A 27,696-nucleotide genomic window follows, 5' to 3' on the forward strand; every position below is an offset into this window, starting at 1 on the left:
CCCCAGTCCCCAGGTGCACTAGCAGACGCGCATCTCAGGATGGGGAGTGCAGTGAGGTGGCCAGGACTGGCTATGCTGGTCTCTATTCTGCATGCTGCAAGCCAGTTGCTGCACTATTCCCTAAGTCTCTGAAGCGCTCTATCTATTCCGGCTGATCTCCCAGCCAGTGAAGGGGGTTCCCAGAGTGAGAGAAGCTTTTTTCTTTCACAGCTTCCTCCCAGGGGCATAGGTCCTGTCCCAATTCTTTTTTTTTTTTCTTTAGTCCTACTGTGTTACATGGTGATCTTTCTTGAAGCTTTGATTGTATCAGATCGGCCAGTGGTCACTGGGTATTCTGTGAGAATTGTTCCACATGTAGATGGATTTTTGATGTATTTGTGGGAGGAGGTAAGCTCCACACCCTTCTATTTTGCCATCTTGATCTCCCCTGAGACAAATATTCTTCACTTGGGCCATCTGAGAAATGATTCTTAGTTTCTTTGCATGTGATTTACATATAACTCACATGCCTACACAAAGTATTACCAGCTGCCTCTGCAGTTTTCCTACTCAGGAAAGAAAGCAGACCACTGTCAGAGTGAGGGAGGTGAGGGATGAAGAGCAGCAGCTATGTGTGGACTCTACAGTTTGCTTCAGTTTTACATTTTTTTTCAACTTTGATTCTTTGAAGAGCTAAAAAAGGTACAGAGTACAAATGTTGAAGAATATATTTATTATCGTTATTGTTTTCATAGAACTTTGATTTATAGTGGCTGCTTTGGCTTAGAAATCTGACTGTGCATCAGGGCTACCTGTTAAGATTTTAAAGCATTATAAGCTTGGACTGTACCTCAGAACTACTACACAAATAACTCTAACAATTATGTTTAGGTATATTTATTCTTTGAAATCCTTACAGTTGAGTCTGATATACAGATAGGGTTGAGAACCACTGGCCTACATGATAAACTTTAAATACCATTGCATTGCAAGCCATGATCTTCACAGTCTGGGCCAGTCTATCTTTCTAGTCCATTCTCCCTATTCCCTGTATCTACTCTCCTACCTTTGTAGCAGTATTATAGAACTTGCCATTCTCCAGACACCAGATATTTTTTTAAACTTCCTGAATGTTTCATTTGTTTGTTTGTTTGTTTGTTTTTAGCAGAATCTGACTTGTATTTCTTCTTTTGGGACATGGTATAAAAACTAGCCTGGTTGTTTTACTCTGCTTCTCTTTAGGAAGTCCAACCAGGATATATGTTACATGAACTTTTTTTTTTTTTTTTATGCAGCAGGTTTACATTTCCCTCATCTTCTCCATTTCCAGTGTTACTCATTTAGAATAAATCTTGTTTGAGACCCCATGAATTTACAGAAATCCCCAACCTATTGCTAAAATCACAAATCCAACTATTTTACAACTCATGAAGTGATTTTTATTGATTAATTTTAAAGGTATGAAACATAAATATCCTTGTTAAGAGTTGGGTACTGTGAAGAATGCTGAAGAAATATCTGTATAAGGAAAGCTACCTAGTTTTTGGCTTCCTTCTAAGACGGATTTTCAGGCACCATATTTATCTTCTAAGGAAACTATTATTACCCTCGCTTGTTACCTTCAGTTTCTGGCTGTGGTTCAGGGAGGGGGAACTCAGAGAAAACCTAGTGATAGGGTGACAAATATAGTCTGATTTGCCCTGGACTATCCATCCCTCAGTTCCAGGCCAAGTAAGATGATTGGTTACTATACCTGGCACGTTCTTAGAGTTGAAGAGATGGAACTGACAGTATGGGAGACTAAAAGGACTTGAGTTCACAGAACAGATACCATAGAGGAGAATGTGCACAGAGAGAGAACTTCAGAGATTAGCAAAGGATCCACTTAGAGTACTTAATGGAGTAGTGAACAGGGTGTACATATGAGAAGACTGCCTGAGACTAGAGAAAGAACCACCCTATATATATACCATATATGTACGCACATGCACATATATGTACAGTTACATGTATTTAAGGAGAACAGTACCCCACACACCTACAGGACCAGGAACAATGTCTGTTTCCATCAGCCAGATGGGAAAAAACTCATGATTCGTGGGACATTGGGTAGGATATATTTAAGGGTTTTACCTCATTAGTTGGGGATAAATAACCCTAGACTGAGCACTACTCTGGGCCTGAATAATGTATATTAAAATCCAGACCTAAAAAAATCAAACCGTTTCTGAGCAATTTCAGTGCATTCCAGAATGAAGCTCAAGAATACTTATAAATATATCCACCACCAAACAAGGTAACAAACTTATTATTTAGCATCCAATCAAAAATCACCAAGCATGAAAAACTCAGGAACACACAACCCATAATGAAGAGAAAAAATCAATAATTTGAAACCAAGCTAGAACTGACAGATGTAAGAATTATCAGACATAAACATGTTTAAAAGCTTAGAAGATATGGAAAAGGTAAGAAATCTATCAAGTTGAGTTTCTAGATATCAAAACTAGAAGGTTTTATATGAAAACTGCATTAGATAGAACTCCCAACAAATTTGTCTTGCAATATAACTTGTCCTATGCATCTCTTCCATCTGGTTGTTCCTGAGTTGGTAGTCTTGATGTTGTCACAAAATAATTTTTCTTTCCTATGAAGAAATTTTTAAAAAGTAAATAAAATTCTGCTGAGCTCAGAAAAAAAAAATTAGTCTTGCAGAAGAGAAGATTGGAAAATTTGAAAATATAGCAGTAAAAACTATCCAAAGTGTAAAAGACTGTGGGAGGAGGAGGTAGAAAAAAGGTTCCAGTGAGCTCGGAGACATCTTCAGTTGGCCTAATATATGTGTAACTTTAGGCCCAAAAATAGAAGGTAGCAAAAAAATTTTGAAGAAATGATGGGTGAAAGTTTTCAAATTTGAGGGAAACTATAAAATGACGAAGCTCAACAAACACTCAAGTACAAGGAACATGAAGAAAACTAAACCAAGGTACATCACTATAAAATTTGTTTAAAGCAAAGATCAAAAAATAATAACATCCAGGGAAAAAAATGAAATAGGCATACTAAATACAGAGCAACAAAGATAAGACTGACATCAGATTTCTTCTTGAAAAAAATGCAATTGAGAAAACATTGAGGCACCATCTATAAATTACTAAAAGATAAAAAGCTGTCAAGCCAAGAATTTATTTAGGTCTTCTGCCCAAATTTTGATTGTATTATTTTTTGATATTTAGCTGTATAAACTGTATATTTTGGAAATTAATCCCTTGTCAGTTGCATCCTTTGCAGATATTTCCTCCCATTCCATAGTTTGTCTTTTTGTTTTTGTTTATGGTTGCCTTTGCTGTGCAAAAGCTTTTACATTTAATTAGGTCTCATTTGCTTATTTTTGTTGTTATTTCCATTACTCTAGGAGACAGATCCAAAAAGATATCGCTGTGATTTATGTCAAAGAGTGTTCTATGTTTTCCTCTAGGAGTTTTATAGTATCTGGCCTCACATTTAGGTCTTTAATCCATTTTGAGTTTATTTTTGTGTATGGTGTTAGAGAATGTTCTAATTTAATTCTTTTACATGTAGCTGTCTAGTTTTCCCAGCACCACTTATTGAAGAGACTGTCCCTTCTCCATTGTATATTCTTGCCTTCTTTGTCATAGATTAATTGATTGTAAGTGCATGGGTTCATTTCTGGGCTTTGTATCCTGTTTCATTGATTGATGTGTTTGTTTTTGTGCCAGTACTATTACTGTTTTGATTCTTATAGCTCTGTAGTACAGTCTGAAGTCAGGGAGCATGATTCCTCCAGCTCTGTTTTTTCTCAAGATTGTTTTGGCTGTTGTGTCATCCTCAGTTTCTTTCATCAGTGTCTTATAATTTTCAGCATACAGGTCTTCTTGCTTCCTTAGGTTTATTCCTAGGTATTTTATTCTTTTGGATGCGATGGTAAATGGGATTGTTTCCTTAAATTTCTCTTTCTGATTTTCATTGTATTGTGTAGAATTACAACAGATTTCTGTATATTAATATTGTATCCTGCAACTTTACCAAATTCATTGATGAGCTCTAATAGTTTCCTGGTGGCATCTTTAGGATTTTCTATGTATAGTATCATGTTTGTTTTCTACATCTCTTTCTCAGTTTCTGTCCTGCAGACTGGTTCATCTGTACCATTTTTCTAGGTTCCACATATATGCGTTAATATATGACATTTGTTTTTCTCTTTCTTACTTACTTCACTCTGTATCTGTATGACAGTCTCTAAATCCATCCACGTCTCTACAAATGACCCAATTTCGTTCCTTTTTATGGCTGAGTAATATTCCATTGTATATATGTACCACATCTTCTTTATCCATTCATCTGTCGATGGGCATTTAGGTTGCTTCCATGACCTGGCGATTGTAAATAGTGCTGCAATGAACATTGGGGTGCATGTGTCTTTTTGAATTATGGTTTTCTCTGAGTATATGCCCAGTAGTGGGATTGCTGGGTCATATGGTAATTCTTTTTTTAGTTTTTTAAGGAACCTCCATACTGTTCTCCATAGTGCCTGTATCAATTTACATTCCCACCAACAGTGCAAGAGGGTTCCCTTTTCTCTGCACCCTCTCCAGCATTTGTTGCTTGTAGATTTTCTGATGATGCCCATACTAACTGGTGTGAGGTGATACCATATTGTAGTTTTGATTTGCATTTCTCTAATAATTAGTGATGTTGAGCAACTTTTCATGTGCTTCTTGGCCATCAGTATGTCTTCTTTGGAGAAATGTCTATTTAGGTCTTCTGCCCATTTTTGGATTGGGTTGTTTGTTTCTTTAATATTGAGCTGCATGAGCTGTTGATAGATTTTGGAGATTAATCCTTTGTCCGTTGATTGGTTTGCAAATATTTTCTCCCATTTTGAGGGTTGTCTTTTCGTCTTGTTTATGGTTTCCTTTGCTGTGCAAAAGCTTTTAAATTTCATTAGGTTCCATTTGTTTATTTTTCTTTTTATTTCCATTACTCTAGGAGGTGGAGCAAAAAATATCTTGCTGTGATTTATGTCAAAGAGTGTTCTTCCTATGTTTACCTCTAAGAGTTTTATACTGTCCGGTCTTACATTTAGGTCTGTAATCCATTTTGAATTTATTTTTGTGTATGGTGTCAGGGAGTGTTCTAATTTCATTCCTTTACATGTAGCTGTCCAGTTTTCCCAGCGCCACTTATTGAAGAGGCTGTCTTTTTTCCATTGTATATCCTTGCCTCCTTTGTCATAGATTAGTTGACCATAGGTGCATGGGTTTATCTCTGGGCTTTCTATCCTGTTCCACTGATCTATATTTCTGTTTTTGTGCCAGTACCATATTGTCTTCATTACTATAGCCTTGTAGTATAGTCTGATGTCAGGGAGTCTTATTCCTCCAGCTCCGTTTTTTTTCCTCAAGACTACTTTGGCTATTCGGGGTCTTTTATATCTCCATAGAAATTTTAAGATTTTTTGTTCTAGTCCGTAAAAAATGCCATTGGTAATTTGATAGGGATTGCATTGAATCTGTAGATTGCTTTGGGTAGTATAGTCATTTTCACAATAGTGGTTCTTCCAATACAAGAACATGATATATCTCTCCATCTGTTGGTATCATCTTTAATTTCTTTCATCAGTGTCTTATAGTTTTCTGCATACAGGTCTTTTGTCTCCCTAGGTAGGTTTATTCCTAGTTATTTTATTCTTTTTGTTGCAGTGGTAAATGGGAGTGTTTCCTTAATTTCTCTTTCAGATTTTTCATCATTAGTGTACAGGAATGCCAGAGATTTCTGTGCATTAATTTTGTATCCTGCTACTTTACCAAATTCATTGATTAGCTCTAGTAGTGTTCTGGTGGCATCTTTAGGATTCTCTATGTATAGTATCATGTCATCTGCAAACAGTGATAATTTTACTTCTTCTTTTCCAATTTGTATTCCTTTTATTTCTTTTTCTTCTCTGATTGCCATGGCTAGGAATTCCAAAACTATGTTGAATAATAGGGGTGAGAGTGGACATACTTATCTTGTTCCTGATCTTAGAGGAAATGCTTTCAGTTTTTCACCATTGATAATGATGTTTGCTGTGGGTTTGTCGTATATAGCCTTTATTATGTTGAGGTAGGTTCCCTCTATGCCCACTTTTTGGAGAGTTTTTATCATAAATGGGCGTTGAATTTTGCCAAAAGCTTTTTCTGCATCTATTGAGATGATCATATGGTTTTTATTCTTTAATTTGTTATTATGGTGTATTACATTGATTGATTTGTGTATATTGAAGAATCCTTGCATCCCTGGGATAAATCCCACTTGATCATGGTGTATGATCCTTTTAATGTGTTGTTGGATTCTGTTTGCTAGTATTTTGTTGAGGATTTTTGCATCTATATTCATCAATGATATTGGTCTGTAATTTTCTTTTTTGGTAGTATCTTTGTCTGGTTTTGGTATCAGGGTGATGGTGGCCTCATAGAATGAGCTTGGGAATGTTCCTTCCTCTGCAATTTTTTGGAAGAGTTTGAGAAGGATGGATGTTAGCTCTTCTCTAAATTTTTGATAGAATTCACCTGTGAAGACATCTGGTCCTGGACTTTTGTTTGCTGGAAGATTTTTAATCACAGTTTCAATTTCATTATTTGTGATTGGTCTGTTCATATTTTCTATTTCTTCCTGGTTCAGTCTTGGGAGGTTATACCTTTCTAAGAATTTGTCCATTTCTTCCAGGTTGTCCATTTTATTGGCATAGAGTTGCTTGTGGTAGTCTCTTAGGATGCTTTGTATTTCTGCGGTGTCTGTTGTAACTTCTTTTTCATTTCTAATTTTATTGATTTGAGTCCTCTCCCTCTTTCTCTTGATGAGTCTGGCCAGTGGTTTATCAATTTTGTTTATCTTCTCAAAGAACCAGCTTTTAGTTTTATTAATCTTTGCTATTGTTTTCTTTGTTTTTATTTCATTTATCTCTGCTCTAATCTTTATGATTTCTTTCCTTCTGTTAACTTTGGGTTTTTTTTTTTTCTTCTTTCTGTAGTTCCATTACGTGTAAGTTTAGATTGTTTATTTGAGATTTTTCTTGTTTCTTGAGGTAGGCTTGTATAGCTATAAACTTCCCTCTTAGAATTGCTTTTGCTGCATCCCATAGGTTTTGGATCATCGTGTTTTCATTGTCATTTGTCTCTAGGTATTTTTTGATTTCCTCTTTATTTCTTCAGTGATCACTTGGTTATTTAGTAACGTATTGTTTAACGTCCATGTGTTTGTGTTTTTTTACGTTTTTTTCACTGTAATTGATTTCTTATCTCATAGCATTGTGGTCAGAAAAGATGCTTGATATGATTTCAATTTTCTTAAATTTACTGAGGCTTGATTTGTGACCCAAGATGTGATCTCTCCTGGAGAATGTTCTGTACACACTTGAGAGGAAAGTGTAATCTGCTGTTTTTGGATGGAATGTCCTATAAATATCAATTAAATCTATTTGGTCTATTGTGTCATTTAAAGCTTGTGTTTCCTTATTAATTTTCTGTTTGGATGATCTGTCCATTGGTGTAAGTGAGGTGTTAAAGTCCCCCACTATTATTGTGTCACTGTCAATTTCCTCTTTTATAGCTGTTAGCAGTTGCCCTATGTATTGAGATGCTCCTGTGTTGGGTGCATATATATTTATAATTGTTATATCTTCTTCTTGGATTGATCCCTTGATCATTATGTTGTGTCCTTCCTTGTCTCTTTTAACATTCTTTATTTTAAAGTCTATATTATCTGATATGAGTATTGCTACTCCAGCTTTCTTTTGATTTCCATTTGCATGGAATATCTTTTCCATCCCCTCACTTTCAGTCTGTATATGTCCCTAGGTCTGAAGTGGGTCTCTTGTAGACAGTATATATATGGGTCTTGTTTTTGTATCCATTAAGCAAGCCTGTTTCTTTTGGTTGGAGCATTTAATGCATTCACGTTTAAGGTAATTATCGATATGTATGTTCCTATGACCATTTTCTTTATTGTTTTGGGTTTGTTTTTGTAGGTCCTTTTCTTCTCTTGTGTTTCCCACTTAGAGAAGGTCCTTTAGCATTTGTTGTAGAGCTGGTTGGTGGTGCTGAATTCTCTTAGCTTTTGCTTGTCTGTAAAGCTTTTGATTTCTCCATCAAATCTGAATGCGATCCTTGCTGGGTAGAGTAATCTTGGTTGTACGTTTTTTCCTTTCATCACTTTAAGTATATCATGCCACTCCCTTCTGGCTTGTAGAGTTTCTGCTGAGAAATCAGCTGTTAACCTTATGGGAGTTCTCGTGTATGTTATTTGTTGTTTTTCCCTTGCTGCTTTCAATAAGTTTTCCGTGTCTTTAATTTTTGCCAATTTGATTACTATGTGTTTTGGCGTGTTTGTTCTTGGGTTTATCCTGTATGGGTCTCCCTGTGCTTCCTGGACTTGGGTGGCTATTTCCTTTCCCATGTTAGGGAAGTTTTCAACTATAATCTCTTCAAATATTTTCTCGGGTCCTTTCTCTCTCTCTTCTCCTTCTGGGACCCCTATATTGCAAATGTTGTTGCTTTTAATGTCCCAGAGGTCTCTTAGACTGTCTTCATTTCTTTTCATTCTCTTTTCTTTATTCTCTTCTGCAGCAGTGAATTCCACCATTCTGTCTTCCATGTCACTTCTCTGTTCTTCTGCCTCAGTTATTCTGCTATTGATTCCTTCTAGTGTATTTTTCATTTCGGTTATTGTATTGTTCATCTCTGTTTGTTTGTTCTTTAATTCTTCTAGGTCTTTGTTAAACATTTCTTGCATCTTCTCAATCTTTGCCTCCATTCTTTTTCTGAGGTCCTGGATCATCTTCACTATCATTATTCTGAATTCTTTTTCTGGAAGGTTGCCTATCTCCACTTCATTTAGTTGTGTTTCTGGGGTTTTATCTTGTTCCTTCATCTGGTACATAGCCTTCTGCCTTTTCATCTTGTTTATCTTTCAGTGAATGTGGTTTTTGTCTTTGTGATAGCCTTGTCTGGTTTTGGTATCAGGGTGATGGTGGTCTCATAGAAGGAGGTCAGAAGTGTTCCTTCCTCTGCAATTTTTTGAAACAGTTTCAGAAGGGTAGGTGTTAACTCTTCTCCAGATGTTTGGTATATTTCACCTGTAAAGCCATCTGGTCCTGAACTTTTGTTTGTTGGGAGGTTTTTTTTTTTTTTTTTTTTTTTTTGCGGTACGCGGGCCTCTCACTGCTGTGGCCTCTCCTGTTGCGGAGCACAGGCTCCGGACGCACAGGCTCAGCGGCCATGGCTCACAGGCCTAGCTGCTCCACGGCATGTGGGATCTTCCCAGACCGGGGCACGAACCCGTGTCCCCTGCATCGGCAGGTGGACTCTCAACCACTGTGCCACCAGGGAAGCCCAGGAGTTTTTTAGTTAATTATTTTCAGTACTGGTACTTGGTCTGTTCATATTTTCTATTCCTGGTTTAGCCTTGGGAGAGTGTACCTTTCTACAAATTTGTCCATTTCTTTCAGGTTGTCCACTTTATTGGCATATAGTTCCCTGTAGTAGTCTCTTATGGTCCTTTGTATCTCTGTGGTTTTGGTTGTAAGTTCTCCTCATTCATTTCTGATTTATTGATTTGGGCCCTCTCCTTTTTTTTCTTGATGAGTCTGGCTAAAGGTTTATCAATTTTGCTTATTTTTTCAAAGAACCCAGCCTTAGTTTCATTGATCTTTTCTATTGTTTTCTTCATCTCTATTTCATTTATTTCTGCTCTGATATTTATGATTTCTTTCCTCCTACTAACTTTGGGTTTTGTTTATTCTTTCTCTAGTTGCTTTAGACATAAGGTTATTTGAGATTTTTCTTGTTTCCTGAGGTAAGCTTGTATCACTTAGAATTGCTTCTGCTGCATCCATAGGTTTTGGATCATCATGTTGTCATTTTCCTTTTTTTCAGGTATTTTTTTATTTCCTCTTTGATTTCTTCAGTGACTCATTAGTTGTTTAGTAGCGTATTGTTTAGCCTCGACGTATTTGTGTTTTTTTGCAGTTTTTCTCTTGTAGTTGATTTCTAGTCTCATAGTGTTGTGGTCAGAAAAAAATGCTTGATATGATTTCAATTTTTAAAATTTATCGAGGCTCGTTTTGTGGCCTAGCATGTGATCTGTCCTGGAGAATGTTCCACGTGCATGAGAAAAGGATGTTTATTCTACTTCTTTCAGGTGAAATGCTCAATAAATATCAATTAAGCCCATTTCATCCAATGTGTTATTTAAGGCCTGTGTTTCTGTCTGTATGATCTGTCCATTGATGTAACATGTACGTTAAAGTCCCCCTGTTATTGTTGTGTTACTGTCAATTTCTCCTTTGTCTGTTAATATTTGTCTTATATTTTGAGGTGCTCCTATGTTGGGTGTATATATATTTTCAGTTGTTATATCTTCCTCTTGGATTGATCTTTTGATCATTTTGTAGTGTCTTTCTTTGTTTCTTGTGACAGTCATTATTTTAAAGTCTGTTTTGTCTGATATAAGTATTGCTACTCTGGCTTTCTTTTGATTACCATTTGCATGGAATACCTTTTCCATCACTTTCAGTCTGTATGTTTCTCTAGATCTAAAGTGAGTCTCTTGTAGTTAGCATACATGCGGGTCTTGTTTTTGTATCCATTCAGCCAGTCTGTATCTTTTGGTTGGAGCATTTAGTCCATTTACATTTAAGGTAATTAACTATATATATGTTCTTGTTGCCATTTTATTAACTGTTCTGGATTTTTGTAAGTCTTTTATTTCCCCTTTCTTTTGTTCACTTCTCTTGTGATTTGATGACTATATTTAGTGTTGTGTTTGGATTCCTTTTTCTTTTCTTTTTAAAAATAAATTTATTTATTTATTTATTTTTGGCTGCATTGGGTCTTCGTTGCTGTGTGCAGCCTTTCTCTAGTCATGGCTAGTGGGGGCTGCTCTTCATCTCGGTGCGTGGGCTTCTCATTGCGGTGGCTTTTCTTGTTGCGGAGCACGGGCTCTAGGCGCATGGGCTTCAGTAGTTGTGGCTTGTGGGCTCTAGAGTGCAGGCTCAGTAGTTGTGGTGCACGGGTTTAGTTGCTCCACAGCATGTGGGATCTTCCCAGACCAGGGCTGGAACCTGTGTCCCCTACATTGGCAGGCGGATTTTTAACCACTGTGCCACTAGGGAAGTCCCCTTTTTCTTTCTTGTGTGTAGATCCATTATAAGTTTTTGGTTGGCAGATACCATGAGGTTTTTGTATAGCAGTCTATGTATATAGATGATTGTTTTAAGTTGCTGCTCTCTTAATTTCAAATGCATTTTAAATACCCTTCATTTGTACTCTCTTCCCCTCACAATTACCAGGAGTTTTTTCGTTTGTTTTTGGTATTGCTTTTGGGGTTTTTTGGCCGCACTGCGCGGCATGAGGGATCTTAGTTCCCTGACCAGGGATCAATCCCATGCCCCCTGCATTGAGAACGCAGAGTCTTAACCGCTAGACTGCCAGGGAAGTCCCCACAATTACTGTTTTTGATATCATATTTTACATTTAATTGTTTTGTGTATCCCTTAACTGCTTGTTGTGGATACACATGATTTTACCACTTTCGTCTTTTAAACTCCCTACTGGCTTTGTGTGTGGATGATCTCCTACCTTTACTGTATGTTTGCCTTTACTGGTAAGCTTTTTCATTTTGTAATTTTCTTGTTTCTAGTTGTTTTCTTGTTTCTAGCTTCTAGGTGGTCTTTATCATCTAGAGAAATTCCTTTATCATTTTTTGTAAAGCTGGTTTGGTGGTACTCAATTCTTTTAGCTTTTGCTTGTCTATAAAGCTTTTGATTTCTCCATCGAGTCTGAATGAGAGCCTTGCTGGGTAGAGTATTCTTGGTTGTAAGTTTTCCCCTTTCATCACTTTAAATATATTGTGCCACTCCCTTCTGGCCTGCAGAGGTCTGCTGAAAAATCAGCTGATAGCCTTATGGTAGCTCCCTTGTATGTTTTTTGTTGATTTTCCCTTGCTGCTTTTAGTATTCTCTCTTTATCTTTAACTTTGTCATTATGATTACAGTATGTCTTGGTGTGTTCCTCTTTGGGTTAATCCTCTATGGGAATCTCTGCACTTCCTGGACTTGGATGACTGTTTCCTTTCCCAGGTTAGGGAGGTTTTCAGCTACTGTCTCTTCAAATATTTTCTCAGGCCCTCTCTGTCTTCTCCTTCTGGGACCCCTATAATGCAATATTATTGTGCTGATGTTTTCCAGAGGTCTCTTAAACTGTCATTTCTTTTCATTCTTTTTTCTGTTCAGCTATAGTGATTTACACTGTCTTCTAGCTCACTGATCTGTTCTTCTGAATCATTTAGTCTACTATTAATTCATTCTAGTGTAATTTTCATTTCAGTTATTGTATTCTTCATCTCTGCTTGGTTGTCCTTTGTATTGTCTACCTCTTCATTAAAAACTTCTAACTTCTCGCTCTGTTTATCCATTCTCCTCCCGAGTTCTTTGATTATCTTTACAATCATTACCCTGAACTCTTTCTTGCATAGATTGCCTATTTCCACATCAGTTACTTCTTCTGTGGTTTTATCTTGTTCCTTCATCAGGCACGTATTCCTCTGCTATCTCATTTTGTCTGACTTGCTATTTGTATTTTTATGTATGTGGCAGGTTAGTTACCTTGGAGAAATGTCCCTCTGTAGGCAGCATCCTGTGCATCCCAGCGGTGCACTCCTCCCTTGTCACCTAAGCTATATGCTCTAGGAGTTCCCCCTAAGAGGGCTGTGTGGGCAGTCTGGTAGGTTTGGTTGGCCCCTAATCTAGTTGGTTGCCACAGCCTGCCTTGTGTGGATGCTGCTAGCTGCTATTTAGTGGGGCCTGGTCACGACATGGATGGTCGCAGAATCCTAAGGGGTCCCAAGGCTAGTTCTCACTCACTGGTAGGTGGAGTCAGGGTCCCAAAGTCTCCTGAGCTGTTGCCCACCCACTGGCAAGTGAAGCCAGATCCTGGTGTTAGTGCCAGGCTGCTGTCATGCAGAGCTGGTTCTGGAGTCTGGCTTCAGGGCCCAGGGATCCCAGAGTTCATTTCAGATTGTTGGTGTGGGGCCAGTTCCTGACACTGTTGAATCTGGGGTCCAGGGTGTTCCAAAGTTTGCATTGGCCTGCTAGTGGGTAGGGCCAGGACCCAGCTGGCCCCAGGGTAGGGTCTGGCCTCCACTGCAGGATCGTAGGTTTGTTGCTTATAATGTCTGCTTCCTGGTGTGTGAGGCTGGTCTAAGGGCTTGTGCAGGCTTCTTGCAGGAGGGACTGGTGCCTGCCCACTGGTGGTTGGAGCTGGGAGTTGGCCCTCCTGTTGGCTGGGCTTTGTCTAGGGGTGTGTCCAGAGGTGGATGTGGGCTTTTTAGTCTTTAGGCAGCTTCAGTGTTTATGGGTAGAGCCATGTCCCTGCCCAGTTAGTTGTTTGTCCTGAGACTTCCCAGCACTGGTGCCTGCAGGCTGTTGGGTGGTACTAGGTCTTGGCTAATGAGCCAAGATAGCAGCTGCCAGCAGCAGCAGTGCTCACACAGCTGAATGTTCTCCAGTTTCTGCCACCTGTATCTATGTCCCCAGGGTGAGCCTCACCGCCTCTCCCAGAGACTCTCCAAGACCAGCAGGTAGGTCTGGCCCACGCGCCTATCAAGTGACTGCTTTGCCCTGGGTCCTGGTGTGCGTGAGATTTTTGTGTGGGCCTTTAAGAGTGAAGTCTCTTATTCCTCCAAGTCCTGCGGGGCTCCTGCAGTTAAGCCCCATTAGCCTTCAAAGTCAAACGCTCTGGGGGCTCATCTTACAGGTGTCAGACCCCCGGGCTGGAGAGCCTGATGTAGGGCTCAGAAATCTCACTCCTGTGAGATTACCTCTGCAATACAATTATTCTCCAGTTTGTGGAGATGGGATTTGATTATATCATGTGTTCACCACTCCTCTCCATCTTGTTGTGGTTCCTTCTTTATGACTTTAGTTGTAGAAGATCTTTTCTGGTAGGTTCCAGTCTTTTTCATCAGTGGTTGCTCTGCAGATAGTTGTGATTTTGCTATGCTCGTGAGAAGAGATGAGCTCAGGGTCTTTCTACTCCACCATCTTGGCCACTCTCTCCCAAGATGGAGCTCTTTTTTTGTATACACAGTTAAGTTAGAAAAAGCCAGCCTGATAAAAATGTCTTTTCAGAATTCTGACCTTAAACAAAAGCCCTTCTAGGGGGGACTTGCATTTCTCTTCCTGTGTCTTTGAAATGTAAATGTACTACCTGATCTTCATCTGTGTGTGTGTGTGTGTTTGTGTGTATGTTTTGAGAACTTGGTCTCTGCCATCCAAAAGGTGCACATATGGTATACATTTGGCAACCTATCGAATAGCCTGGGATTCTGAGCAGTCTTTTGTGTGACTGTACCACCTCTCAGGGGCTTTTTGCCATCTTAACCTTTGTTGAGTCAACCTGTACAATGAAGTCTTTTACTTTAACTCTTTTGGGGAGTAAACTTTCTGGATCCTGTTTAGGCGCCATCTTTTGCACTCTCTTGCGGGGAAGCCTCTTGCATCTTACTGGTTTGAGTCACTATTAAGATATATCTCATTAATGGCTAGATGATGGATCCTTCAAATTTGAGAAACTTCAATTGGTAAATTTTTAGAGAGCTCATTATAAACAGCTGTTTTATTGATACCTATGGGGGGGAACAAATTAAAAGGTGGGAAATACATATAATGGTGTTGACTGAAAAAAACATGCACAACATGAGAGTTGTGGATTAAGTTTTATTTGGGGCATAATGAGGACTACAGCCCAGGAGACAGCCTCTCAGATAGCTCTGAGGAACTGCTCCAAAGAGGTAGAGGGAAAGGCCAGTATATATATGATTTTAGTGAAGGGGGATATAGTCCGGCACACATTTTTGCAGAAGGTTACTGCTGGTCATGAGAAGCATATGTCTCCCTTGATGACTTTAGTGCTTTTCTAAATATGAAAAGATACAAGAATTTGGGCTCATAAAATCTTCTCCTGAAAATACCTTAACTATCTGAAGGCCTGTTCTGTCAATTTTTCCCAGAACACAGAGTGCCTCATTCCTGATCTCCGCCCTGAACTCCTTTCAGGGTGTGTTGAAGGTCAGTGACTGCAGTGACTAGTGACTTAATCCTTAGAGAGGCAGATGGCAAATGCCAGTTTTTAGTTGGCAGTGGTTAACCTAAAAACTCCCTTAGTTTAAAACAAACCAAAAATACAAATGGTTTGGGAAGCCTTGTTTGCGGTCTCCACTTCCCCTCAGTGGGTCTTACAGATGCTACTAAAAACATTAGAATAATTCATGTTAACTAGGTTGATTAACAGGGGGAAAAAAAACTGAAGGGAAATTCTAGAGACTTTTTCCCAACCAGGTGGAAATTTTAAAGGGACATGTCCCAAATTAATAAAGAAATCTTTAGATGGTTATTTTTAAATGGAGTAAATAAAATGGAAATTAATGGGATTAAATCAAAGGTTTGATACAGCGCTACCTGAGGTTGGATGAGCCAAAGGGATCCCTTGCTGTCCCTAACATTACAGGGCCCCAGACAAGTCCACTCCATTTACCTCAGTGTTTTATTTATTTGTTTGTTTATATTTATGTATTTATATATTTAAAAGGCTGGAAGAAAATTACACCCAGATACCTGACAAACAGTTACTTGGGGCAACAGGCCAATAAAGTTAAAAGATTGAGAAAAGGGCTTGAAACCCTTGGCTCAACCCCCCACTGGGGATCCCAGACCCTTTTATACAAAAATAGATATAATGGTCAGGATAAAAAGAAAGGCTTCTAGGACTCCTTGTAAGACCTACACTTGTTGATTGGGTCCTAATGGAAACTAAAGTTAAAAGAATAAAAGTTGATAGAATTGAGATGAAAATTTATAAAAATGTACCCATTTTAAGTGGGCTTTATATAAGATGGTTACATCTCTTTTGCTTAATTATATCGTGGAATAGACATGTTTCACTGGTGAATGCTTCCCCTGCTTGGTATTATAAGGCAGGGCATATGAATTTGCCCCTCAGGAACTATTAATTAAACATGGTAAAGGAAACCAGTAGCATTACCTGAGCCCATACAGTATAAAGTAAAACTGAGAAAGAGGGCCTTTGATGAATGCCTTATGCAAGCTTTTTAAGGCATGATAAATTAAGCCCTGAAATCCTAGAACACAGAACTCCTGAATTGCAGTTTAGTTGGAAATCGTCTCACTGATATAAAAAAGGAAATTAAAGAAAACATAGTTGGGCAAATTAATCTTTTTTAATATCATTTAGGTGACAGACCCGTTCTTTGTGGAATTAAAAGCAACATCTTTGTCTTGCAAATCTCTATAAATCAGAAATGTAAATACAGCCCACAATGATCTGAGACTGAACCTAATTAGCTCAGTCAGGTTTCAGAACCTGAAACCAACGAGGGAAAAAGGAAAAAAGTGGCCTTTTTAAACTCAAACCACTGGAAAGGCTCCCTCAGCCAAAATCTAATTCATAGCCTCCTTAAGGGTTTATCAAGGACAAATACAAATATTAAAAGTCTTTTCCACAACTAGTAAAGTCTTTGTCATCTGAGCAAAGAAATATAACTTACTCCAACTGTTATAAATAACTAGTAAATTTACATTGTAGTACATGAATCATAATTAAGTTTTTAAAGTGAAGCTATGAGATCTCTAAATTTGTCTGTTTATGTGTCTGTGTAGACATATGTATGAAATATCTCTACCTCTGGGAAATATTATCAAAATTAAATTTATAAAGAGCTCTATTTAATTGACTTAAAAGTAAGTGCTTACAAATTAAATATTTCTAAATATGAAAGAAACTGGCCGGAAGGAATTTCAGGGTCACGTGATCTAGGAAATATTCAATATTAAATTAACGTCTGGTATTAAAGCTAGCTTAAGTTTGCTGGTTTAATCAATGTAGACATATCTTACTTTTATAATAAAAGTAAGTTTACCGAAGGTCAACATGTTCATGTTATTTCTGTTACAGAGTTTGTCAGCCAAAAAAAAAAATTTTTTTTAACTTGGTATGGTAGTATTTTCATAAGTTATAAAATAAAGGGGAATGGGATAAGAGTTTTTAGGTGAACTCTTTAGGAATAATTATGTTTGGGGTATGTCTATTTAAAATAGTTTCTCCAGATTTTTGGTAAGTTGAGTTTTGCTAAGTTAAATTAAATGATGGCAGTTCACTGAATATCCAGGTCATTTCAAATATAAAATACTGGAACAGTAATTGCTAAACAGATCTAAATTTACCTACTTTTGTCTCCTTACGAGAGGGAAACTAAAGATGTTTGGGTTTATTAGGCCCATATCTTATACCACATTGAGGAAAGAAATTATATTATATGTTTCTAGAGGTTATAGGGTATTCCAATAAGGAAATGCTGGTATGACAGTTTACAGTTACTTGCTGATTGTTGATTTTTGGTAGAGAGTAAGGTTTTTAAGGGTTAAAGGCGGCACATGTAATTAAAGTTACTAAAAACAATAAGGGAAACATTTCAATATGCAAGGAAAGTAGGATGGATGTTTTCAGCAAAAGAAGGTGTGAGGAATGAAAATACATTTTGTTAAGGGGAAAAAATGATTGTCCTAGAACTGGTTATTTTTGGATGGAAAAATATAGGATAAACTAATACGTATACAAAAAGTCTTAGAAGGTATGTAGAAAGGGAGCCCTGAAAAAGGAGTTTTGTACATAGTCAGGCTGGGATTAGATTAAATTTAATTAGGTAAATGGATTTTGTTATTAAAAGTAGGCTGGTGCAAAACTGGATTTGGTTCCTCTCTTTGTTAAGAGAACAAAGTTTTCTTGGAGTATTGCTATTGGTAACAGATTGTGTGAATTTCTTTGCCTTTAAGTGATCTGTATTTGTTTTTTGAAGTACTGTTTCACAATGACCTATGATCCTATTTGACCAAGTGTTTTGAAACCTTTTTGATGTTTTTGACAAACTTCCCAAATATGAGATTCTTTTTTTTTTTAATAGTTCCGCTAACATCTTTTTTTTTTTTTTTTTTTTTTGGCTGCATTGGGTCTTCGTTGCTGTGCGCGGGCTTCTCTAGTGGGGGGTACTCTTCGTTGTGGTGTGCGGGCTTCTCATTGCGGTGGCTTCTCGTTGTGGAGCAGGGCTCTAGGCACACGGGCTTCAGTAGTTGTGGCACGTGGGCTCAGTAGTTGTGGCTCACAGGCTGTAGAGCATAGGCTCAGTAGTTGTGGTGCACGGGCTTAGTTGCTTCACGGCATGTGGGATCTTCCCAGACCAGGAATCTAACCTGTGTCCCCTGCATTGGCAGGCGGATTCCTCACCACTGCACCACTAGGGAAGTCCCCCAAATATGAAATTCTAACTAAAGTTCTTTTGACCTCCAGCTAACTCTGGGATGCTTTGAAGGAACCCTGAGACATCTCAGAGAAGAATATTAAACTAATTAGTCATATTTGGTATGTTAAATTACTTGAAAAGCATCATTAAGTGATTGGAAATGAACCATAGGTTGTAGTGTATAGATAAATGTCATTAATACAGATATTCCAAAATTTATATGGAATGCCTAAAAATCTGATGTGCCCTGGTATAATGTTATCAGTCATAAGTCTAATTATCTTAAAATGTGTGGCACAGAAGTATCCAAGTTTCTTGTCAATTGCATTGTAATCAGATCTTTAACCGTGCCATTTTAAGTCTTGTCGTTTGTAAACAATCATTGTTTGATGCTTTTATAAAATGAAGATTTTAAGGAAGATTCGTAAAAAGGACTTTTTGACAAATATAAGTTTCTGATAATTTTCAGATCATACCACTGAACTGGGTAAGAAATTACAGAATTCGGATGGGAGACCTGATGACTGCATTCAGATCTTCAGGAATTAATTACATGAGACTAAATGAACTGATGAATATGATTTATAATTTTATCACTTTTCCTGAAATACACTGGATTTTAATCCTTGTTTTCCAGGAAAACAGGAAAAGCTTTCCTCTTATGCTATGACCTACAACAAGTTGATAAAGTATACCTTTGTAAAAGATGAAATATATATCACTTTCTCTCTGCCTGATCCTTCCAGAATTTGGCTTCTCCAGCTGGCTCCCCTGTGAACTTGATGGTTTATTGCAACCAGATTATAACTAGTTATACTAATCATTGCTTTAATTTCTCCTTGTTTTCAATTTGTTTATGTTTTCTGTCTCTCTCTGCTGTACTGTGACTTTATTAATGTATAAAGCTGTACTAGTTGTGTTACCTACATCCTGTCTGTTTTATAAGATTACTGTCTACTGGGGAATTCCCTGGTGGTCTAGTGGTTAGGACTCCAAGCTTTTACTGCTGAGGTCACAGGTTCAATCCCTGGTCGGGGAAGATCCCACAAGCTGCACAGCGTGGCCAGGAAAAAAAAATTGTTGTCTCTTGCATTACCCAATGTGTAACCAGGTCTCCAACAAAATTAATGATGGCTAAAAGTCTTCAGACCGTTGATTATATATACATAACCTACATAAAATAACTGTAATAGTACAACTCTAGTTATGGGAAGAAGCAACAAGGGAAAACATTTCCTGGATCAAAACAGACTAGTAAGACAGGTGATCCAGAGAAGTTCAGATTATCAACAGGGCCTAATCCAAAAATTAACACATTGAGTATAGCCTATCAACAGAATCTTCACCTGATCTAGGAATGAGCCCTCCTAGCACCATGGGACAAAATTGGTCATGAAATGCTTCCCAAATGATAGTTGGATTTATGAGCAAGGCGAGGCACTGTGGATGAAAAATGTTGCCTGCCATATCAGTAAATGAAGGATGCTGCAGCCACCAGCCACTGCAGCCACCCTCAGCTATGCACTCTGAGGGGATTCAGGATGGAGAAAAGCAAGACACCGGTCCTAGATAGTTAAGGTGCATATCAAAGGAATGATTTCAGTGAGCCCAGACCCTTGCATCTTCCCATACATAGAAAAGCGCTAAATTCATTAACTTGAGATGTCTGGTTTTCTTTAACAGTAATCTTTTGATGTTCCAACTACCTGGTTTTTGTTGCAAAACTCCTGTATATCTTGGCTCCTCCCTTACCTCTGCGGAGCAGTCTCAGACGATCTGAGAGGCTGTCCTCCAGGCTTAAGTCCTCAGAAAATCCACTGAATAAAACATAATTCTGAACTTTTAGGTTGCACTTTTTTTTTTTCAGTCAACAAGTAGGAAGCTTCTCTTTGTGGAAGGTATTCAAAGTTTGTTGACTGAAGTCAGAGGAACTGTGTACTAATATGCCTTGCTCTGAGACCATAAGATCTCAAATTACTTAGCTCCTCTGAGCCTCAGTTTTCCTCATCCACAACATGAGAATTTTAAGGATAAAGTAATAGGTGTGAAAATAGTAACATGTATAAATATTATTACTGATTTTTCCCCCTAAACCCCAAATAAAAGACTGAACTTCTAATCAACTGAATCAACTTCTAATCAAGGATAGGTAACTAAGGGTACCAATCATTGTTCCTAATGCAGTTGTTATAGAAATCTGCCTCTCTTTTTCCTATAATTTTATTTTTCTCTCCCTCCTTAGGTTTAATATTGACCCACAGGCACATTGCTTAACTCTTCTAGATGCCACTCAAAGCCAAAAAGATTGCTGACCTCTGTGCTAATGAGCGTGTGTGTGTTCAAAATTGATCCACCTTTACATCTGCTTCCTTTTATTTCTGGTTAACCAGAATTCATCTGAGTACTTGAATGAATTAATCTAAAGGACTAGACATTACTCTTTCATTATTTGAATTTAGAGTTTATGTTTAGATTTTTTAAAAAAAACATCTGTTTCCTGTTTATTAGTCTATAAAGTCAATGAAGACATCTGTTATGTCTGGTTTTGCTCATCACTGTGCCTAACATAGTGCCTGGCACTCAGATGTTTCTTGACTAGAAAGTTATATAGGAAGGAATCACATTTGCCTTACACTATACTAGCAGAAAAGTAATACCTAAGGTTGCAGCTTTGTCTTTTAAGTATCTAGATGTCTTAAGTGGCTTAGGATAAAAAAGACAGCATGGGGTAAGAGAGCATGAGATTTGGAGTCAGAAGACCTGGATGTGAATCCTGATTCTGCCAGAGACTCTATGACCTTAGGCAAGACCTTAGGCAAAACCTTAGGTTTTACCTTTCCTAGGCTTGATTTAAAAAGGTGAATAGGGCTTCCCTGGTGGCGCAGTGGTTGAGAGTCCGCCTGCTGATGCAGGGGACGCGGGTTCATGCCCCGGTCCAGGAAGATCCCACATGCTGCAGAGCGTCTGGGCCCCGAGAGCCATGGCCACTGAGCCTGCGCATCCGGAGCCTGTGCTCCACAGCGGGAGAGGCCACAACAGTGAGAGGCCCGTGTACTGCAAAAAAAAAAAATTAATTAAAAATAAATAAATAAAAAGGTGAATAATACCACGATGCCTTGGTAGTATATAAAGTATCTAGTATAGTACCTTGTGTTTGATTAGTAGTTTATACTAATTAGCAGTTATTTTACTTAATACATAGTAATGGCAATAAAATTGTATATAGACAGAGTTCTCCCCCAGAGAAAATACTTTTTAATAAATTCATCAGCAGTAGATGGAAAAGAACCATTCTGTGTCTAGGTTAAAACTTGGGAATTTATTGAAATAGGACATTTATTTCAAAAATGAGAACAACGTCCTAGGTCTTTAGTGTTGATACCACTAAATACTCCCGGATTTAAAATCCGATTCACTGATTGATTCAACAGTAAAATATTGTGAGCCAACTATTTGCCAAGCACTGTCTTAGGTGCTAAAGATACAGATGAAAAACACAGTCCAGGCCTCATGGCACTTACATTCTGGTTCAGAGAGACAAGCAGTAAACAAGATAATTTCAGATTAGAACTGAGAACTGTGTAGGAAATAAACTGTGGATATATAAGAGTGGGAGGACAGAAAGCTACTTTAGATGGGGGTATATGTATAAAAATTATCACAGCTCTGTGAAAAACTTCTGAGCAAGAAGGAGAGTTGCTGGACAGTTTCTGCTCTCCAGTAATTACAGATGTGCCAGCAATACCCAAAGCTTTTGATGTATATTATGTTATGATGTTAGACTGACTCTTAAAATTTTGGAATACTAAAAGACAGCAAACATTTACTGAATGTTTACTATGTACAGAATAATGCTAGAGACTTTTCAAATAAAAGAATCAGGGGCTCAGGGACTTCCCTGGCAGTCCAGTGGTTAAGACTACCCTCCCAATGCAGCGGGTATGGGTTCGATCCCTAGTCGGGGAATTAAGATCCTGCATGCTGCACGGCGTGGCCAAAAAAAAAAAAAAAAGAATCAGGGGCTCAGATAAGTCCTTTATCTTGCTTGAAATTACAGAATTCCCAAGTAGAAGAGCTGGAACTGTATTACAAATAGATGGGGGGAAATGCTTTGGAAGCTAAAATGTGACGCTTCTATTAGTTACTACAAAAACAACTGCCTTCTCTTTTCAGATTTCTTCACCACCGCAACCAAGGAACAATATGATACGAGGCCAGTGGACATAACTCCTTTAGAACAAAGGAAATTAACATTTGATACGCATGCATTGGTTCAGGACTTGGAATCTCATGGTGAGAAACATGGGTCCCTTTTGAAAGGAGAATATCAACAGCACTCATAACAATTTACCTAGTCAAGACAACATCACCGATCAGCTCGGTGCTTTGTGACCGCCTGGAGGGGTGGGATAGGGAGGGTGGGAGGGAGGGAGATGCAAGAGGGAAGGGATGTGGGAACAGATGTATATGTATGACTGATTCACTTTGTTATAAAGCAGAAACTAATAAAAAAATTAAAAATAGAACAACAACAAAAAAGAGAACATCACCATTATGAACAATTAAGAGTCACTGTTTAGGTTGCTTCCATGTCCTGGCTATTGTAAATAGAGCTGCAATGAACACTGTGGTACATGACTCTTTGAATTATGGTTTTCTCAGGGTATATGCCCAGTAGTGGGATTGCTGGGTCGTATGGTAGTTCTATTTTTAGTTTTTTAAGGAACCTCCATACTGTTCTCCATAGTGGCTGTATCAATTTACACTCCCACCAACAGTGCAAGAGGGTTCCCTTTTCTCCACACCCTCTCCAGCATTTATTGTTTGTAGATTTGTTGATGATGGCCATTCTGACCGGTGTGAGGTGATACCTCATTGTAGTTTTGATTTGCATTTCTCTAATGATTAATGATGTTGAGCATTCTTCCATGTGTTTGTTGGCAATTCTTTGGAGAAATGTCTATTTAGGTCTTCTGCCCATTTTTGGATTGGGTTTTTTTTTGATATTGAGCTGCATGAATGGATAAAGATGTGGCACATATATACAACGGAATATTACTCAACCATAAAAAGAAATGAAATTGAGTTATTTGTAGTAAGGTGGATGGACCTAGAGTCTGACATACAGAGTGAAGTAAGTCAGAAAGAGAAAAACATATACTGTATGCTAACACATGTATATGGAATCTAAAAAAGAAAATGGTCATGCAGAACCTAGGGGCAAGACAGGAATAAAGACGCAGACCTACTAGAGAATGGACTTGAGGACATGGGGAGGGGGAAGGGTAAGCTGGGGCAAAGTGAGAGAGTGGCATGGACGTATATACACTAACAAATGTAAAACCGATAGCTAGTGGGAAGCAGCCACATAGCACAGGGAGATCAGCTTGGTGCTTTTTGACCACCTAGAGGGGTGGGATAGCGAGGGTGGGAGGGAGGGAGATGCAAGAGGGAAGAGATATGGGGATATATGTATAAACGATTCACTTTGTTATAAAGCAGAAACTAGCACACCATTGTAAAGCAATTATACTCCAATAAAGATGTTAAAAAAGTCACTATTTAAATATGAGCCATCCATAAAATAGAATATTTTAGTCACGAAAATGGTATAGCTTGAAGAATATTTACTGATGTGAGAAATGCTCAAGATACATGTGCAGAATGATTCCAATTATGTAAAAAAACAACTGTAGTTTCTAGGCTGATACTAAAGTTTATGTGGAAGTACAAGCACAATGTTTAAGAATAGAAAAAAAGAAAATCAAAGAACAGTCACAAAAAATTACCAGATGTCAAAACAGTTATTTAAAGTATATGAAACTAGGAATAGAAGAGTTGATTTAATGCAATAGAATGGCATTCAGAAACGTGTGTCTTAGAAAGCAATAAAGAAGGCATTACAAATTAGGGAAAGGAAGAACTGTTTAATAAATGAGCTATGATAAATGACTAGCCATTGGAAAAAAATAGATTAGATTCCCTTACTGAAAAATAAATTCCAGATTGATTAAAAGCTAAATGTAAAAAAAAAGAAAGAAACTACAAAAATTATTATAATATAGAAATATTTTTTGACTTTTAGAGTAAGGAAGCAAGACAAAACTCAAAAGCAATGAAAGTAAAAGTAAAGACTGACAGATGTTACTACAGAAATATTTATTTAAATCTGTGTATCAAAGGATATGATCCGTAAGATTAAAAATGTTAGCAACACATATGACAGTGAGCCTATTGCTTTAATATACAAAGAATTCATATGAATCAATAAGAAAAGTTAAGCAGTTTTATAGAAAAATGGACAAAGGCCATAAACAGCTCACAGAAAAATAAATTACCAATAAATATATGTAAAGATGCTTAATCAAGGAAATGCAAATTTTAAGTATAAATTAAAATAATAATGCAATACCATTTTAATGCCAATTATACACTCAAAAAAGACTAGTAAACCCATGTTGATGTAAATGTGGGGAAATGGATCAGTGGAATTAAAACTGGAGAGTGCTTTTTTGAGAGTAATTTAGCATAATGTATCGATTTTTTATTATAACCATTTTTTTTAAAGACTGCAGTTGACCCTTGAACAACACAGGGGTTGGGGCACCGACTGCCTGTGTAGTCAAAAATCTGCATGTAACTTTATAGTGGCCCTCTGTATCCGCAATTCCACATCCGCAGCTTCAACGAACCACAGGTTGTGTGGTATGGTAGTATTTACTACTGAGAAAAATCTACATCTAAGTGGACCCACTCAGTTCAAATCCATGTGTTAAAGAGTCAACTGCATGAAAATTTAAATGATAGAAATTATTCTAGCTGTCTATTTTGAGAAGGATGTGCACTTTTTAAAAAATGTAAATACCTATTTGCCGCTTGTAGGATTTGACAAAGCACAAGCAGAAACAATTGTATCAGCATTAACCATTTTATCAAATGTCAGCCTCGATACTATCTATAAGGAGATGGTCACTCAAGCTCAACAGGTAATGTTTTCATTTTTATCACTTCTGACAGTTTCATTAGACAATCTTTTTCATAACTGCATCTCTGTTTACCCACCCCCCTTCTAAACACACCTGCATCTTCCTTATTATTCTCTCTAAAGGAACCAAAAACAAAAAAACGTGTAGCAAAGTCAGTATCCAGAGAGACTGAGGAGTTAGAATAGTCATCACAAAATTATGGTAACACAGAGTAAACTTTTGTCAGATCTTTCATTGTGTAAGATAATTATATTATTTGAGTCATGGGATGGTGGTAGGTTGTTAGTGAAACAACTTTTTCCACATAGAAAGCCCACCACACTAGAAGAGCTGACCAGTTTACTGCAGTCATGTGTATGTTCTGGTTAATTTTCACAAAGTTGGAAAGCTGGAAGGGACTTACATACATGGCTGGGAAGGAGTTCATAAATCACCTGGCTAAGATGCTTTAATCTGACCAGATACGTGAATCCTTAAATGCCAAGTAATACCATTTACTAAGAACTTAAGAAGTGAGAGGCAGTGCTGGGGACTGCTCATATATGATCTTATTAATCTCTCTAACAACCTTGAAAAGTAGGTAGAATTATTCTATTTTACCACTGAAGAAAGCATCAGAGAGGTTCAGTAATTTGCAAGAGTTGTCATTGTGGTGCTATGGACAAAAAGCAATAATTTTATATGAAGGATAGAATAAGCTAAATGAACTTAACTGTAGAATAATAATTCATAATCTGTCAATCATGAATTAATTACTGTGTTTAAGAATCTGTTTTCTTTCTCTGGTTATATTTTTTTAATTTTTAAAATTTAGGATTTCTTCTTCAGATAAATATTCACAGCAGAGAAATATTAGGATTTCTTTCTTACATAAAATTAGGAGCTCTTGCATAAAATGTCATTAAAGGTCATGAAACAGCAAAATTTTTAGAAGATTTTTACTGTAATGTCCAATTAATTATGTATTTAGCATTAAAAGCATTCAGCCCCTAGATTTAACTTAACTTTAAATTTGCATGTGTATTATTTTAGCTAAATTTATTCAGGATCATAACAGACTATTAAATCCACCAAAGAAAAAGCCACTCATTTAATCCCCCCCAAACCTTTGAGCTATTCTGAAAGAGTTAATGGTACTCTTAAATCAGATTTTTAAGTTGCTCTGTAACATAATCAGTGAATTAAAACTGTTGTTTGCAGAATTTTTATGCTGCCAGGGCCATTTAATCTTACATTTAAAATGTAGGATTGGATGTAGGAACACTACTACTGAACTTTTGGGTTTTTTATTACTGGTGTATGAAATCAAAATCCCATTCCATCCTTGAGCCATAGGCCATGAGGCAAACAAGCTTCATACTTGATCACTTCAGAAAGAGCCATGCTAAGTCAAGTGTGCTCAGTCTGAGAATTCGGTTATATTCTGAATTTGCTTATAGTCTGAATAACATTCATATTCTCTGGTGGCTCCACAATAGTTACAATGATCACACTTTTAATAGATTTGACTGGATTATATTTTTCCACTTAAAGTTTTTGAAGATGGACATACGTGCTATCTTATAGGCTTTTTGAGTCCCAAACTATTTAAAGGCGGAAAGGGAGATAGAGTTTAGAGTCACAGTAATTCCTTATTCTCAAGTTCAGAGTCTATAAGAAGTATGTAGTTACATTTTCTACCCTTCTCTATGTAGTTCTGGTAATAAAATAACATTTTATTAAAGACTCAAAACAAAAATAATATTATAGTTAATGTCTTAGAACTCCTTCATAATGATATTTGGGGGGAACAAGACCGACAACCCCTAGAGGCCACTTCTGTATGACTTCTGAGGTAATTCTCATGAATATTTCAAGCAGAACTGCATAAAAGAAAATGAACCTCCTCCCCAATAATATAGATGAGGGTTAGGGAAGGCATTAGAGTCAGGGATGTCTATTGTACACAGTAAAAGATAACTTTTTAATTTTATGATAGGAATAATATTTAAAGCAAAACTCCCTCCACATCAAAACATTGGAGTCACACTGTCCTGCTTCAGCCATTAGACACCTGTCTCATCACATTCATCGAATGCTAACTGTGCACCAAGTATTACTGTAAGCATTTTACATGCTTACAGTACATTTAATCCTCAAAACAACTCTATAAGGTATAGGTAGTTACTATTCCCATTTCAGCAAAGAGGAGGTCAAAGAAGCTAAATAACGTGCCCAAAGGCTCATAGTAAATGGCAGCGTTTGGATTCAAACCCAGGCAGCCTGACTCCAGAACTCACATTTTTAACCTCCAGTCTATGTGGCTGTGCCATCTGAGAGCTGTTTTTGGAGAAGATGTGTGCATTCCAGACCCTTTGAA

The 27,696-nt window shown here is 37.5% G+C and overlaps 1 protein-coding gene across 3 annotated transcripts in view; it reads left to right on the forward strand.

The window, feature by feature from the left end:
• Positions 1 to 27,696, forward strand: part of CCDC90B (coiled-coil domain containing 90B) — a 54,373-nt gene that overhangs the window by 9,803 nt on the left and 16,874 nt on the right. For 2 of the 3 annotated variants that reach the window (XM_082627357.1, XM_082627358.1), the window contains exons 2-3: positions 22,525 to 22,644; positions 25,234 to 25,337. In XM_082627357.1, coding sequence (XP_082483483.1) covers positions 22,525 to 22,644; positions 25,234 to 25,337 — 224 coding nt within the window. The remainder of the gene's footprint in view (positions 1 to 22,524; positions 22,645 to 25,233; positions 25,338 to 27,696) is intronic. The other variant, XM_082627359.1, reaches the window with a different exon arrangement.

Source organism: Mesoplodon mirus (assembly GCF_964341445.2).
Source record: "Mesoplodon mirus genome assembly, chromosome: 7".
Lineage (NCBI taxonomy): Eukaryota > Metazoa > Chordata > Mammalia > Artiodactyla > Ziphiidae > Mesoplodon > Mesoplodon mirus.